The 15501-nt window shown below is 33.8% G+C and overlaps 1 protein-coding gene across 3 annotated transcripts in view; it reads left to right on the forward strand.

The window, feature by feature from the left end:
• The window catches only part of DPH6 (diphthamine biosynthesis 6), a 210215-nt gene that overhangs the window by 33762 nt on the left and 160952 nt on the right, over positions 1-15501 (forward strand). The window contains exon 2 of one of the 3 annotated variants that reach the window (XM_055716490.1): positions 10337-10423. The exons of 1 other annotated variant lie outside the window; for it this stretch is intronic. In XM_055716490.1, the coding sequence (XP_055572465.1) occupies positions 10421-10423 (3 nt within the window). In that variant the 5' untranslated portion in view covers positions 10337-10420. Of the gene's footprint in view, positions 1-10262; positions 10424-15501 lie in introns of those variants that run through there. One more of the 3 variants, XM_055716489.1, reaches the window with a different exon arrangement.

The following is a 15501-nucleotide window of genomic DNA, read 5'->3' on the forward strand; positions in this document are numbered from 1 at the left end:
GAATCCAACACAGCATTTCAAGACTATACTTCCTGCTGGTCACAAGGTACAATGGCGGAGACTCTTCTTCTGTAGCCTCAGTAACAAGTCAAGCTTTATCAAACTATATGTTGAAGAATTGAGTAAAAATATTATATAGAGAGGTTACCTGACCAGGTTCTCTACAGAGTGAGAATCTGTTGCATCTGGAACCATTCAAACCACTCAGAGAAAATTAAATTTCTGAATTCATCTCATAAAGGCATAGGCATGCGCTTTGCTGAAGAATTCCACACCTCATGTACTAGATACACATCAGTTCAATCACTTCTGAAGATACAGATATTTTTTAATATTTTTTTTTCTTACATTCAGGAGTGCTACATCTTGTCCTATCAGAGACCTATAAAAATTGTTTGATATTACGAAGGTAGAATGCTTTCCTGGTATTGATGCTTACATCAGAGTGCTTATTAGTCTGCCAGATATTGTGAGAGGTGGCAATTTTAGCCTTCTTTCGTTAAAATACAGTGAAAGCCCTTATTGCAAGTGCAATTAAGTGTGTGTTTTGAAGCTTGGACCAGACTGGGAGCTTTTGAGACTTCTTGCAAAAATTAAAGAAGTTCACAGTCTAGTTGTACATACCTGGAGCTGCAAGGATGTCAGAGAATTGTGTCATAAGCTTTTGTTTCCTCAAAGACCTGAAATTCAGTCAGCCAGCTTCTGCTTCATAAAGTCTTGTTTATTGCAATATACTATATGAGTGTACGGTATAGAATAGAATTTGGAGGCAACATGGAACTACTGTACTGAGTGTAACAATCTTGCAACGCACGACTTGCTTTAACTAAGGGGGAATAAATATTATGTTACTCGTTCAGGGTGTATTTTAATTCCTTTCTTGAAAGTTTATTTTTTAACTGATTCTAATTATTAAGCTCTGAATATCTAGTCTAGAAATGTTTTTATTGTAAATGAGAGACTGTATTATTAAGCTAAAGTTCTGCCAAGTTACCATATCTAAACAAAAGTAAATGAAGATGTCTGTGATAGTGATAAAGCCAAGATTTGTGACTTTATGTGGCTGCTGTAGCTGAAGCATCTGAAACACATTCATTCAGCATGTATATTTGGAACTGAGATTATATAGGAAAATACTTGTTTCTGTTGTGATAAGAAAGTGGGAGGAACCCTTGATTCTTGATTCTAAGCAGTCCAATGAAGAGAAAGATTTGATTCTTCCTGTAAACTTTCTAAAGCTTGTCAGAGAGAGTATTTTGATATTGTTTTGGAATGTTTCTCTTAAGACTTGGAATCATTGCTATCATTTTAGTAATGCTAGGTGACCTTGTCTTTTTTTCAAACACAGTGATGGAAAAGTAATCCAAACAAAGGCATTTTATAAGAGAATCAAACCGGAAAATCATAGTGTGACAATTCATGCTTCACTGCGATCTGGGAAAAACTTTTTGAAAGTTGCAATATTTTCATCAGAGTAAATGTCATAGATGAGGAGCATAAAATAACAGTGTTTTCACAAAGCATTTGCAGAATTCTCTTCATTTTGCTCGAGATGTTTGGATACTCAATGAATTCTTACTATGAGAAGTACAGTGCAGACACTGGAGTTCAGGAATAGTAATTGTTAGGCAAACAGGACTGTGTAAATGCTTAAGTCTGAAGAGGATTGTTGTACCAACAATTAACAGAAAATGTATATAATTGTAAAAAGTGTTGGGTTTATGTCTTAGGGAAAATTTTATCAGGATTGCTTTAAGTTTGTATAGGTTATAGAAGAATTTGACAATTGTGAGTGTGCATTTATTTAATTATTTTTTGTTTAGTGGTATTTTCTCATAATTTGGACATAGTGATTTTCAGAATCAGTGCTATTTAGACAATAAAGAATCTAGACAATATTAACTTGATGTGAAGGATCCCACTTCTGGTGCTGCATTGATGAGATTCCTAAGTTTTAAAGGACTTCCAAACCCTGTTGACTTTTGGAGAAGTGACAGTTCTGCTGAAGATCAGAGGAGGGTTCATGAGATTTCTGTTCAAAGTCCAAAAAGAAAGAAGCCTTTCTTTTAGACTTGTGTTCTAAATAGACTGTTTTCCTCCAGCTTAGTGTTTTAGGAAGTCCTGTGTTCTGAATTTATGCAAGGAGAAGTGATGATAAGATTAGAAGAGCTGATTATTGACAGTGCAGATAATGAGAAAATTTCTGAGAGAGTTAATGGAAAACATGTTGTCACTTGGAAAAAATTGAAATTTAGAATATTTGTTAGATCTTGTGAGATTTTGTATTTGGTACTTCAGAGTCCATTCCAAATTGGTTTGCTCATAGGAGTAATAGCAACATAATGATTTAGTAATGTGAAAATGTTTATATGAAATTCTGAAAAAATTGTTACAGAGTTATACAATTTGCAAACAAATGTGCAGTTGTAGCAGAACAAGCAACATTGTTTCATGCAGAAAAGATTAAATACTTGCATGCTTGATGAAAAAGGTCATTTCCTGGTGACAGCAATGCATCAATATCATGTAAATGTTGCCTTTAAGTCTCTTGCATGTCTGTAGGTGAAGAGTAATGTTAATAAAGTCAGTGAAGTTGTACGATTAGTATCACAATAGACCCGAGGTGTCTTACTCCATTGCGCTATGCAAATAGAATTAAATATAGGCTAGGCTTAGGTTTCTCAACTGTCTTGAAGTAGCAAGAAAGATGAAGTCAAATAACTTTTAGAGAAAATTAACTTTGAATATAATGTTTTATGACTTTTATTTGTATAAGCATATGCTCCTAGAATGTTTTCAGGTGAAAACTGTGCAGCTTTCCTGTCAGCTGACTATTTTTTGTCCATAGTGGTCTACAGTTTCCCATTAGAGTAATACCAAATGAGGTAAAGTGAATCTTACATCTTCAAGCCTGCCTTTATTCTTATACATTCATTATAAGATAACTTTGTATTCCAATAACTCATGCCCCAACAATAATCTTCAATATAATTCTTGCTTTATATTAAAAATTGAGACTTTGACACTTTGAGAGAAGATAGCTTTGGACAAAAAACAACCATGAAGAAAGTGAAAGCAACAGGGGTTTTGGGGGGGTTGTTTGTTTTTTGGGTTTTTTTCAGTTACTCTACACGTACTTCACCATTATAGTTTTTGTGACAGTTCAGGAATGATTGCAAGTATTTTTAACCTACACACTGTACATTAGTTGTAAGTTGTGTTCATGTTATCAGATGACATGAATCAGCAAAGATGCAGATGTGAATTAGCTGTTTGTAAAACTTTAAGTTAAGAATCTTCAGATTTACTGATGAAATTTTAGCTTCATCTTCAAGGGACTGTCAAGTTAAAAATGTTTCATGTCTATCATATCAGATATATTTTATTCAAGTACTTCAGGTTATTGAATGGGATCAACATTTTATGGAAGTAGTAATGAACACTTTTGACAGTGTTTGTGCGACTTGTTCGAATAATGCATTGAGTAATTTTATATCATGGTCAACCTTAAGTTCATTTCCTCCGATAGAACGTGGTATTTTACTCCATGCTTCAGATGCTATTTCTTCAAGGCTAATTGCTGTAATGCTAAGTTTGAGAGTTAAATTTTGTTGAGTATATGATTTATTAATACTTTTAGTAGCTCTTTCTGACAAATGCTGGCAGTTGCAAAGCCCTGAACACTTAGTATTATGAAAAGTTATTCTGTAAGAGGTAAAGGGTTTGTACGTTCTTTGGAGTTTAAGTTGTAAGTAAAATATAAGCAAATTGCCATATTCTTAAAAGTCTTCTTTTTTTTTTTTCCTTTTAAGTAACTGGAAATTAGTGGCAGTATGAGAGTGCGTGTATATTTGTGTGTATAGATGTGTATTGTGTGTAATGTGTATAGATGCACATTAAATAGATTTCATAAATGTGAAGTGCAGTTTTAAAAGGTCTTCTCAGCTGTAGTACATGGAAGAATGAGTTACCCAAGTCTACATCAATATACCTACTTGTCATACTGTTTAGTATGACAAAAAGTGACTTATTTAATCTGAAATTCTTATATGATTTTGTTGTGGTTTAACCCCAGCTGGTAATTAAGTACGACACAGCCGCTTGCTCACTCCCCCTCACCCAGAGGGATAGGGAGGAGAATTGGGAAGGAATTTAAAACTTGAGGGTTGAGATAAGAACAATTTAACAGGTAAAGCAGAAGCCGCACACGCACGCAAAGCAAACCAAGGAATTCATTCACCACTTCCCATCGCAGGCAGGTGCTCAGCCATCTCCAGGAAAGATGGGCTCCATCACACTTACAGTTACTTGGGAAGACAAACACCATAATGTCAGATGTCCCGCCCTTCCTTCTTCTTCCCCCAGTTTATATACTCAGCATGGGTCATATGGTATGGAATATACTTTTGGCTAGTTTGAGTCGGCTGTACTGGCTGTGTCACATCCCAGTTTCTTGTGCCCCTCCAGCCCTTTTGCTGGCAGGGCCCAAGAAAATGAAAAGTCCTTGCCTTGGTATAAACATTACCTGATAAGAACCAAAAACATTGGTGTGCTATCAACATGTTCTTACACCAAATCCAAAACACAGCGCTGCACCAGCTACTGAGAAGAAAATTAACTCTATCCCAGCTGAAACCAGGGCAGATTTAGAATGTATTAAAGTAAGCAGGCAACTACTTTAATGTCACATTATAGCATATGAGTTAATTTTAGAAAAATGAAAATATATTTTTTAGAATTGCTTTGCTCTCAAGAAGCTAAATTCTTTACAAAGAAACATTAGGGAGGAATAGAAGAATTGTTTCTGATAGGCAAAATAGCTTATTTTCATTTAAGACTTGTTTTTCTCCCATGGTTCTGGGTCTTGTCCTGTTGCATGTGGTAACAGGACAACAAAAGGAAAACTCAAAATCTTGTCGTGTTGTGCCTGCAGTTTTACTTGCACAAAAAGTCCTGTGTTTCACAGAATTAATAACATGAATGAAGTTACTTACATGCCTCAGTATTTGCCAGCATGTGTCCTGAGATACTTCATTAAAATAACATTGCTTTGACAATACTCATATAGAAATAAATCAGACTAGACAGTTAATTCTTGGTTGACATTTTCCTAGAGTAGCTTCCTTAATGGAATTCTGTTAATAAGTTGAATTATCCAAACCATGCCACATACCTCAGATAACTGGAGCAAGCTGTAGGTTCTGTTCAGGGTTTGTTTTGTAGGTGCTGTACTGGATCTCTGTCTTGTTGGTCTTCAGCATGAAGGGGTAGATTGCCATTAGCATCTAGAAGTTGATCCACATGGAGACTATGTGAACGAGGCAGAAGAGGCTTGTATGTATATATTAAAGGATGTAGTTTATCAAGGCTGGCTTTTGGTTATCTTACGGTTTGTTACAGGTACTATTTAAAAAAAGAAATCAAAGAGTGAAATTCCACCTCGTCTGAATCCAAGAGTATGATGCAAGTGGACAAAGTTGCGTTACCTAAATCATTAATCTTCTCTTTACTAGAAATGTACAAACTAATGTTCCTTTGACCTTCTTATTCTTGATGTAATAAATGGTTTGTCTTCAGCAAGACATTGATCTGGAACATAATAATATAGGCCAGTACCTGCCTTCATAAGACAAAGACTTTTTTTTTTCTTTTCTTTTTTTTTTTCTCATTCTGAAGAAGTGACACATAATTGTATATACTGGTCACTTAAAAACCTAGTTTTAATATTTCAATCACAGTTGTTAACTTCTAATTCTAGATAAATGTGTAGGAAGTATTGATAAAATGACTGTGTCTTTCATGTTATAGCTGTTGATATAATTGCTCTTGATTGCAAAGTAGTTACAGTTAAAAACATCGACACTTTTAATATCCAATCTAGCATGGGAACAGAAATATGTGTGATTACTTGACTATTTTGTAGTTGTTCACTGGTATCTTGTCATTGCAATGTAATGGCTTTTATACGATCTGGAGTTGACTGTTCATGCTAAATTTTGTTATCAAATTAAGTAATCGGTCTTTGATGAGGTAATTTTATAAATAAGATTTCCTGAAAGAAGTGTCTGCAGGCAAGTTTGCTCTGTAATTATTTGAACACTTAAGGGTTGGAAGTCCCAAAGGTAAAGCATTTATGAGAAACCAAATCTCTGCACAAAATGCAATTTTAAAAAATATTTTTTTGTTGTTCAGCTGCAGACTCTTGTCACGCTGTCAAAGACTTCATAGCTTCCATTGACGGCATGTAGGCCTCTTGTGCACTCAGTACACTTGTATAAAAAACCCAAAAACTTACGGTTCTGTAGAAAAGTCCTTAGGTAACCTTTGCAATAATGGATAAGTCTATTGATTTTGATTTTAGTATTCTATGGGTTTTGATAGCTATATCTAACTATATTAAAATTTACTAAATGCATTGGTTTTAGCATGAAGTTTTTATTGGAAAAAATTAGTTAGTGGATCTAAATTAAATAATTAGGAAAAACTCTTGTGAAATAGTATGATATCTATAAAGGATATCTGAACTTGCTTATGTTCTATGAAAATAGGTAATACATGAGATAAGCTTAAAAAATTCATTCATTAATGAATGATGTGTAATTCCTAAGACTAATTGTTAACTTTGTAAATGCAGCTAAACGGACAATCAGTATATCGGGAAAACTTGCATTTGTGGTGTGATGTATGGCTATAGTGGAAGATTTTCCTGCTTTTCTCTTTCTGCTATTTAAAATTTAATTCTAGCCTTTAGAACTGCAGTATTGCAATATGCTTCTCTTTGACATTAGACTTTGAGAATGGTATTTCTATCTCTCACTCTCTCTCCTTTTTCATTTGCAGTGGGTGTGCATGTATGTGCTCATGCAGTGGGTGTGCATGCCCTGCACCAGCTCCCTGAATCTTTCGTGCTTCCAGGTAGCAAGAGGGCCATATACTAATTAAATGTGGTTATTATGAGATTGTGTTTGGATACTGAAAGCTGTGACTTAGAGCTGATGAATACCCCCTTATACTGAATCAATAGATATTGTGTGTGTGTGTGCATATAGTATTTCAATAATTGCATTGTGACACTCCTCAAGTTAGGCCATCACTTATGCTTTAAAGTGGCGGTGTGTCTGTCTGTACCCTATGCAGGGCATTCATTAAAATTAGTCTAATTATCTTTTAAAGTGGATTAGTTACATAGTATTATTTCCTTCTATAGATACTATTATTCAAAAGTAATTTACTTTTAAAGTGAGTTAAGCTAAGCCAACTGAAGACTGCTGAAGTTCTTAATGAAAATGTTCACACAGGGATTTCACGTGAATCTACATTAAATTTATTTCCATTTCTGTTTTTGGAAATAGGTCTTCCTAAGCAATGAAGGCATGAGACATGCATTCTTTGTGGTCTCTTAAGTGGAAGACGAGAAAGTCCCAGATGATGTGTAGTGATATGCAAGACTGTGTGATTTGTAGCTAGTCTGCAGAACTTTACCAAATACTGTTTTTTCAATTTGGAGTAGTTATTATATCCCTTTGTCTCAGGGATATTTCCATACTGTCTTTGATTACTTGCAGCTGCCTCTGACAGAAATATCAAAGCTGAGGAAAATCGCATACTCTGTTTGAAATCAGTGTAATCAGTGATCTTAGAATGCTTCACAAATTATAAGGCAAAACTTGTATTTAAGAATTTTCCACTCAAATAATTGCAGAAGGCTAAAAGTCCTGTTACAAATGTATATATTGTCAATCACACACCTGCAGATATGTTGTGTTTTAATTTCAAGTTTTGCAAGTGACTGATAATCATTATTTGGACACAAATGACGTAAAGCTTTAAGCATGTGTTAAGAGTTTTCTGTTACTTGTGCAGGCTTCAAGGAGGATATTAATTGGAAAGACAATTTCATTTAGAGATAATGTATTTTATATCTTGGTCATAAAATGGATTCTATTGTGGCAAAGCTGTGAAGCAAATGTTAAAAACTGAACTTAGTTTAACCATTCTTCAGCTATCTATACTTCAGTTTCTTACATGGATTTGTTCTAAACAGTAAATTTTTAGGGATATTCTGGATTGTTTTGAATGGAATTGTTCAAATTTTCTTGCAGTACATGTGAACAGGCATATATAAGCACAGGTCAAAAACCTCCTTTTTCTTTCTTTGATATTATTTTGGCTGTTCTATTCAATATTCCATTTAAGATAGACATTATTAAGGTGGTGAATAGTTCTGTGCAGTGATATGCTCAGCAGTAACCTTTACTCATAATGTGATATTGTCTGTATGTCTTATTTTGTTCAGCTTTCTCTGGCACTGATGAAGCCTAAGGCTGCTGTTTCTTTGAGTTGCTGATAATTTTTTATCTGATTAACTGACACATTTAGTTGAAATCAGACACAGCCCTTAGGCTGGGCATGGATTTAATTTAAAAAGTATCAAAGGTTTGCACTGTGTGCTGTTTAATCATCATGTTTATCAGGCAAAGAAAAATTACCGGAAGGACCATAGGGAGAGGGTTATCTTAAGGAGCAGTAACTTGGGAAATTGAAAATAACTCCAAGGTAATTTACAGCTAACTTTTACATTCATTACTATAACATTTCCCACTAATAATTACAGTGCATGTAAAATACTAATTAAATTGAAAACATTAGCACTAATTTTATTTTTGCTGAACTCTTAGAGGGTCAGGTAAAGACATTAAAATGTGAAATTAAAGAAAACCTCTGTACTAATATTACTGCAATGAATATTTTACTTACTAGTAGAATACTTCTACCAGTATTGTATGCTACAATGCATATGTAGACGTTTCCTCAAATTATCCTTAATTGTCACTATCCTTAATGGAATTTCAGTCACTGAAATAAAAAATAAAAAACCAACCAAAATTGAAATTGGAGTGTGCTAGCATAAATTACTCGTACATTTCAGTTTATATTTTACTTCAGCTGTGAACCAGTATGTCAGTATTGTACATGGGTATTACAGAGCCACACCTTAAGAACAGCGTAACAGCGGGTAATACTGATGGCACTGATGTTTCAGAGCTTTCATGAAAATGTTTAATTTTTTTATACTATTTTCTGATAGAAAATAAAGCTAAAACTAATTTATATTTATACAAAGAGAGCAGCAATTTTGAATTGTGTTAATCATTAAACTGTTTAAAAATATGTTTAAAACTATGAAGCTTTAAATACATTGTACATTACAGTACAGGTACAGTTGCAAAGATTGATTTGCTGTTCTAACACAATCTTTCATGATTATTCTTCAGGAATGTTATGAACAGGAATAACTTAATGGTTATAACAAGATATGTAATGATATGTGATTTCACTTACAGTTAAAACATGGCTAATAACTATCTTATGTACATAGAAAAGCTGTATACTGCTGCTAAAAAAAGACGTGTATTATTTAGATGCTTTTTAAAAGTTGATTTTTATACCTGCCATTTAAAATGAGAAATTTTGGTAGTTTTGAAAGGTAAAAATAAGCCATATGGAAAACAAAAAGTTGTTAGCATCTGTATACATCTATGTTTAGCATCTGTTTATATATATATTACATACTTGTGATGTAATACTTTATAACAAAGTATATATACTGAGTAGAAGTGCTTTCTGTTATTACTCAAATATTTCAGAGAAGCAATTTGTTTTTACTTTAGACTAATCTATTGCACTAGCGATGAATTAGTAAAGTTTTGCATAGTAAAAATAATCTCTTAAATTAACAGTACATATTTTCTTTAATAATAATAAAAAGACCCCAACCCAAGAAAAAAACCCAGCCTTCCGTATTAACTTTCCTTGAACATTTTTCTGTTCTCTGTTATTTTTTATATGATACAGCACCTAACATCTTTTCTCCAGAATTTTCCCGAGTTTGCTTCCTTGGCTTTTGAGTTCAGTGCAGTTCCCTGGTATTTAGCCTGCAGATGTCAGCCTGCTCTACCCATGCTGAGACTGCAGTTTTGTGAACCTGCTTTTTATGGCACCAAACCCGATCAGATTCCACATTAAAAGGTGAAATGTAGTACCCGACACCTGACTCCTTTGAACCTGGGATTGACTCTGCTAACCACGATCAGCTCTGAATGAAACAAAATCCTATCTATTTGCAAAATGTCCAGTAAGTCTTTCAATACCACAAAGTGATTCCAGTGAAGAACTAGTTTTTAGCTATTATTCTTTGCATGCGTCAAGTGCTGAGCTGAATACACTATGCGGCAAGACTTTATGTAAACTTTGTCCAGTTGAGGAATTTATGAAGGATGTTAGATGGTAGATTTTTTTTCTGTTCCATCTCATGCTGCATCCTTCTTCCCTTCAGATCTTCTTATTTCTTGCATTTGTGCCACTCCAACCTTGATTTGTTGAACCATACAGAATAGGAGGATTGAATTTATTCCATTTCATGGTATGTAAGTATATTAACTAGTTCTCCCACTTCAAAGCATGTATTAAGTATATTGATGTTTCTCCTTGTGGAAGCTGCTGTCTGGACAGTGATGGAAGTTTATGTTTGCTCTTTTACCATCAGAAGAATTAAATGGAAAGTGATGGTGATGAATAGCTCCCTGTCAAAAGTCTTTAAACGTGAACGCTAACCACAACTGAAAAATGACATAATGTACTGCCATTTCAAAAGATGATTAAAACTTATGTATTATCAAAGGAAATAAGCTAGAATAAGTGCAGAACATCTTGTATATGTTCTTTAAATCAGATTTAATGTAGCTTGTAAGCAAGCAGGCAATGACAGTCTTGTCTTCTTTTGTTACTAACTTCCATATATAGTATACATATGTGCATAGAAACACATGTGTGTCTTTATATACGCAGACATACGTATTTATGTGTTTGTGTGTGTGTGTATATTTACATATGCATTCACACACATGCGCATCCACCTTCCAAATCTGTTATAAGCCTGTACGATTGAAAAAAAACAACCCACCTCCGAAACAAAATAGGGAAAATTGTGTATGATATGTATATTTCTGTAGCCATGGAGGTTAATCTAGTTGTGAGACAGCAGTTGTATGGCCTTGTGTTTGTTTGTATCAGATACTTCAAAAACACTTGCTGAACTTAGTTGATCGGATAGTTTGCTGCTGATAATTTAGAACTGAACAATGAAAGTTGTTATTGAATGGTCTTTAGTTTCTGGTTATCCAGAACATCAGAGCACACATTTTTTTAAGGAAAAACTAGATAGAAAAAACTCTGTGATAGAGCATTGGTGAGAACTTCCCTCAAGTGTTTGGAAAGCATATACTGAATATCATCTCCTAAATACAGTTCTCTATCCAAACGCTATGGCTGAACATGTAATTTATGTGTAACTTATTTTTGACAGAAATAGTCAGGAAAAGCCCTGAGTATTTCAACTGAACTTGTTAGCAAAAAAAAAAAAAAAAAAAAAAAAGAAAAAAAAAATCTTAGTCTATATAAGAATTAGTGGCAATACAGTTTTATACTGGAAAAGTTTGTAACCTTAACTGTTCAAAACTTCAGTAAGAATAAAAATTCAGAATAATTTTAAATCTTATTATATTTATTTTCCTTCCCAGCATAATGATGCTATACACAATAGACAGATGCATAAAAATAAAACAATACTGTAAGTAATGGCAAAGTTGGGAACTTGCTTAATTGGTGAGCTCCAAGCTGTTCTGCTTTTTAAAATTATTGCTGCTGCTAATATACAGTAAAAGCTTAAAAATATATGTGTTAAAACAGTATTTTTAAATTGATACTTCTGATGCCAAGTCCTTACACAGAAGTAATTTCCAAGTGTGGTCACCACTCTTTATTGTCTGTGAGACCATAAGATCTTAGAGTTTAGTTCCACGGTAGTGACTACTGTTTGCCAAAGGGTAAAATTCTGAGCCCCAAGATAGGAAATCCAGGAGCAGTGCAGGCATTACTTGCATTGCTACATTCTGTTTCCAAACGTTCAGCTATGTCTCAGTCTTTGAATTTGTGGCAGGGAAGAGTTTCTTTTTTAAAAGGAATATTTTAAAAATGCAGTTATTTTTAATTATTTATTATTAACAGAACCATTTTTCCTTTAAAAATGATCTATTAGTCAAAGATATTGCACATCTCATTCTTAGAAGGACTTTAGACAAATTACTTGAACATATCCTCTCTACACTTTTGCACGAGTAGTAAGTCTGATAGATTATTTTCTACCAGTTCTTTCAGAAATACCTCACTCTTAAAATCATTAGTGCATTTTTATAGCTGATCTTGTGGATGGATCTGCTATCAGAAAACTACTGTAGTATTGAAATTAAGTGATGTGATTTGATTCCTTTGACTCCTGTTATTCTTCCAGTAGATGGTAGTACTAATTGCAGCTGTGAAGGCAGTTTGAGAGTTGACATTTGGATGGATTAGACTACAGTGCTTATCTTTGCATCACAGTTAAGTGAGGATTGTGAGAAAATTCAAAATTATTTTCTGGATGTTAGCAGTTAAGAACTGTGCTTTGCAAGAATGTATCTTCTGTATCTTCCAACTGCAAAAAAGAGAACTATCAAGTGACTGTAGGAATGGATGAAATATATAATAAACACATGTTGTTAAGTACAGTCAAAAGTAGTTACTGTGTGACCATAAAAGATTTTTTTTTTCACCTGGCAAAGTCCTGTAAATCAGCGCAAGCAGAACTTCATAGTAAAATCTTACTGAAATCAAAAGGAATGATCACAGTCGTACCATTAAGCATGTCTTGATGCCAACGTATTGTGATGGATTCAGCCACAAAGGTCAACTGTACTGTTACTGTGTATGTGTTCAGTCTTAAAAATTGTAGAGGGTTTGGTGGTTGGCATTCTTTCAGTGATTTTCTGTTGCACATGGTTCTTCATAAGAACAAATTGATTTGTGTCTTAATGGAATCTGAAAAAATTAAAGATTGGGTTAGAGTCAGCTCAGTTTAGTAGAATGTAATGCTAATGTATTCACCTGTTGTTAATTTAAATAAAGTAAAACAATTCTGGTAATCTCAGTAAGCAGAAAATCTAAGTCTTTCTTACTTTACTTTTTAACTTTTAAGTAAGTCTTGAGTTTTGTCTTTTGCTGAGATTTTGCTTTTTTTTATTGTGGTCATTGAACCTAGTGTGTTCCATGAAGTAATAAGTACTGTTTGAACAGATTTCTAGCGTAGCTGTAATGCCTCATTGGCAGCTAGCTGCAGAAACCCTGCATACATCCCATAGTTCTTGATCTATTAAGTGTGGTCTATCATTTGTATTGTTATGCTACCTTGAATGTAGAAGTAGTAATGAAAAAGCATTTGAACATTCAGTATCTCTGACACTGGAAGGCTATGGAGGCGATTGTAGAAGTTCTTTGTGGTTTTGGTTTTCTTGTTCCTTGGATCATAGGCTAAATCTGCTTTACTCATCCCTTGCCACTGGCCCTGAGTTTCCCCATCTGCTTTATGATCGTATAAATGTAGGTGCTTTTCTGCAGTGTTATTCCGGATTTGTCCTTCCCTATTCCTTCCCATAGTTGAATACTTCTCTCCCTATAAAGGCGTTCAGGATTATTACTGTGTATCATCCTAGTCTCTGGTGGTCTAGACATAGGTCACAGCAGGAGTCACAAGTTTGTTTGCAAAAGTGAGAAGCCTCAGCCATTCTGATTCTGTGATTCCATTAGCAATATATTATACTGTGTTGAGCAGAAAGGAATACAATCTGCTTCATTCCTTCACACAGAAAGGTGTGGGGTGACTTGGAAACATGGGCAGTTAATATTTAATGTATTATTTAATAATACTGGTTCATGATGTCAGATCCTGTGCATGGACCACTTAGTGATTTTTTTTTTTTTTTTTTTTTTTTTTGTGATATCCTTTGAGGTTATGTTGCCTGTGATTAACTGTTCACATAAGCAGAAATACAGGTAATGTTTCTGGACATGTTGGATGATGTCTAAACATTGTGATGGAGCACATTTTGAAGGAATTGTTGGTGTTATTTCTACATAAAAATACAAACAAACAATACTTAGCTGTCATGTTTTCCAAGACTTACGTGACTGAAACTTTATAATCTTTCTAAAGAGAAATACGAAGAATGCAACTTAAGTGCAATTGTAGCAGTGCAGGTAAACTGCATATCAAAATTATAAGGATATAAGGATATAAAGCTATAAGAAAAGCATTTCAGGTGTGCTTGAAGATCCAACAAAGCTTCATGAATAATTTTATCAAATTTATTTAGAGAAAACTCTGCTTACATAACTGTGTTAACTTTTTAAGAAATATCATTCTAGATGGGTGAGTTCAGTAGATTAAAATGTCTGTGATTTATCTTTATTCTGAAAAAAAGCTTTGAAATGTTGCACAGAAAGCTCAAAGAGAAGCAGAAGCAATATTATCTGGATAATAGCAATAATAATGATAATGCTGGCAACAGATAATGAACAAGTGACTGATAAGCTAAAGTTAATTTTTATCAGTACTGTTACTTCTGGACATGTGAGAAGCATCAACATGAATCCTGTATGATTTGGTATTAAGCTTCATATTAAATTATGTATTCATTAATGAAGTGTAGAAGTACATACATTGAACAGTGATATAATTTTCAGATTACTGTAGCTAGGAATTTTGATAAATACAGTGATTCTTTAACAGAAGTATAGATGGGTATGAATAACTTGGGAATTTGGTTGGACAAATATGAGGTGACAATTAATATAAAGAAGATAACATAACAGATTGAGGAAAGAATATCACAGACAGACATAAACCAGGATTTTTTCCCTACAGTATAATTATGAATAAAACACCTTCCATATCATTTGATAAAAACCTGAAAAATAATATTAAATTCAGTACCATGTCAGGCAAAGGCTTATTTGATTTTTAAATTCATATCTAGGTTGATATTATTGAAAATTTTGTGATAAAATCTTGCTGCAAACTTCACAGGATTGCTGTCTAACTGAGCAGGTCTAGAAAGTAAGTCATGCTGTGTAGTTATGATCGACCTTGGTTAAAAAAAGGAAAAGTCTAGATGCAGCAAGTGTTAGGAAATACATTAAATTCAACATGCTGGTTCAGACTCAAGCAAGAATTCATGAAATATAAGTATGTGCATTTTAAAATGTTACATTCTCATTGTGCCTACAAGAAAAAGTAAGTGCTTTTGGCTTAGGTAATTGAAATGAAATAGAGAAAATGGCTTGGAAAACATTATTTTGTAGCAGAATTTTCAAAAGGTGACATTGAGTAAGTTGCCCAAGAGTTGTCTTGTTCTGGTGTTAGGATAAAAAGGGTAATCTCACACCCTGTTGTGCTGCATATTGTGACAAATGCTAGCAGTTTAATTAGTAGTCATGATTGATTGTTGCTGATATTTACTTGTAGGTAAGGTAGCTAACAACTCAGTTATAGTGAAGAACTGGAAGTAATTTTCAGGAGGATGTCCGGAAAACTTTTGGATAAGCTCTTAAATCTGGTACTTTCACTGG

This window comes from Falco cherrug, chromosome 7 (assembly GCF_023634085.1).
Source record: "Falco cherrug isolate bFalChe1 chromosome 7, bFalChe1.pri, whole genome shotgun sequence".
Classification (NCBI taxonomy): Eukaryota; Metazoa; Chordata; class Aves; order Falconiformes; family Falconidae; genus Falco; species Falco cherrug.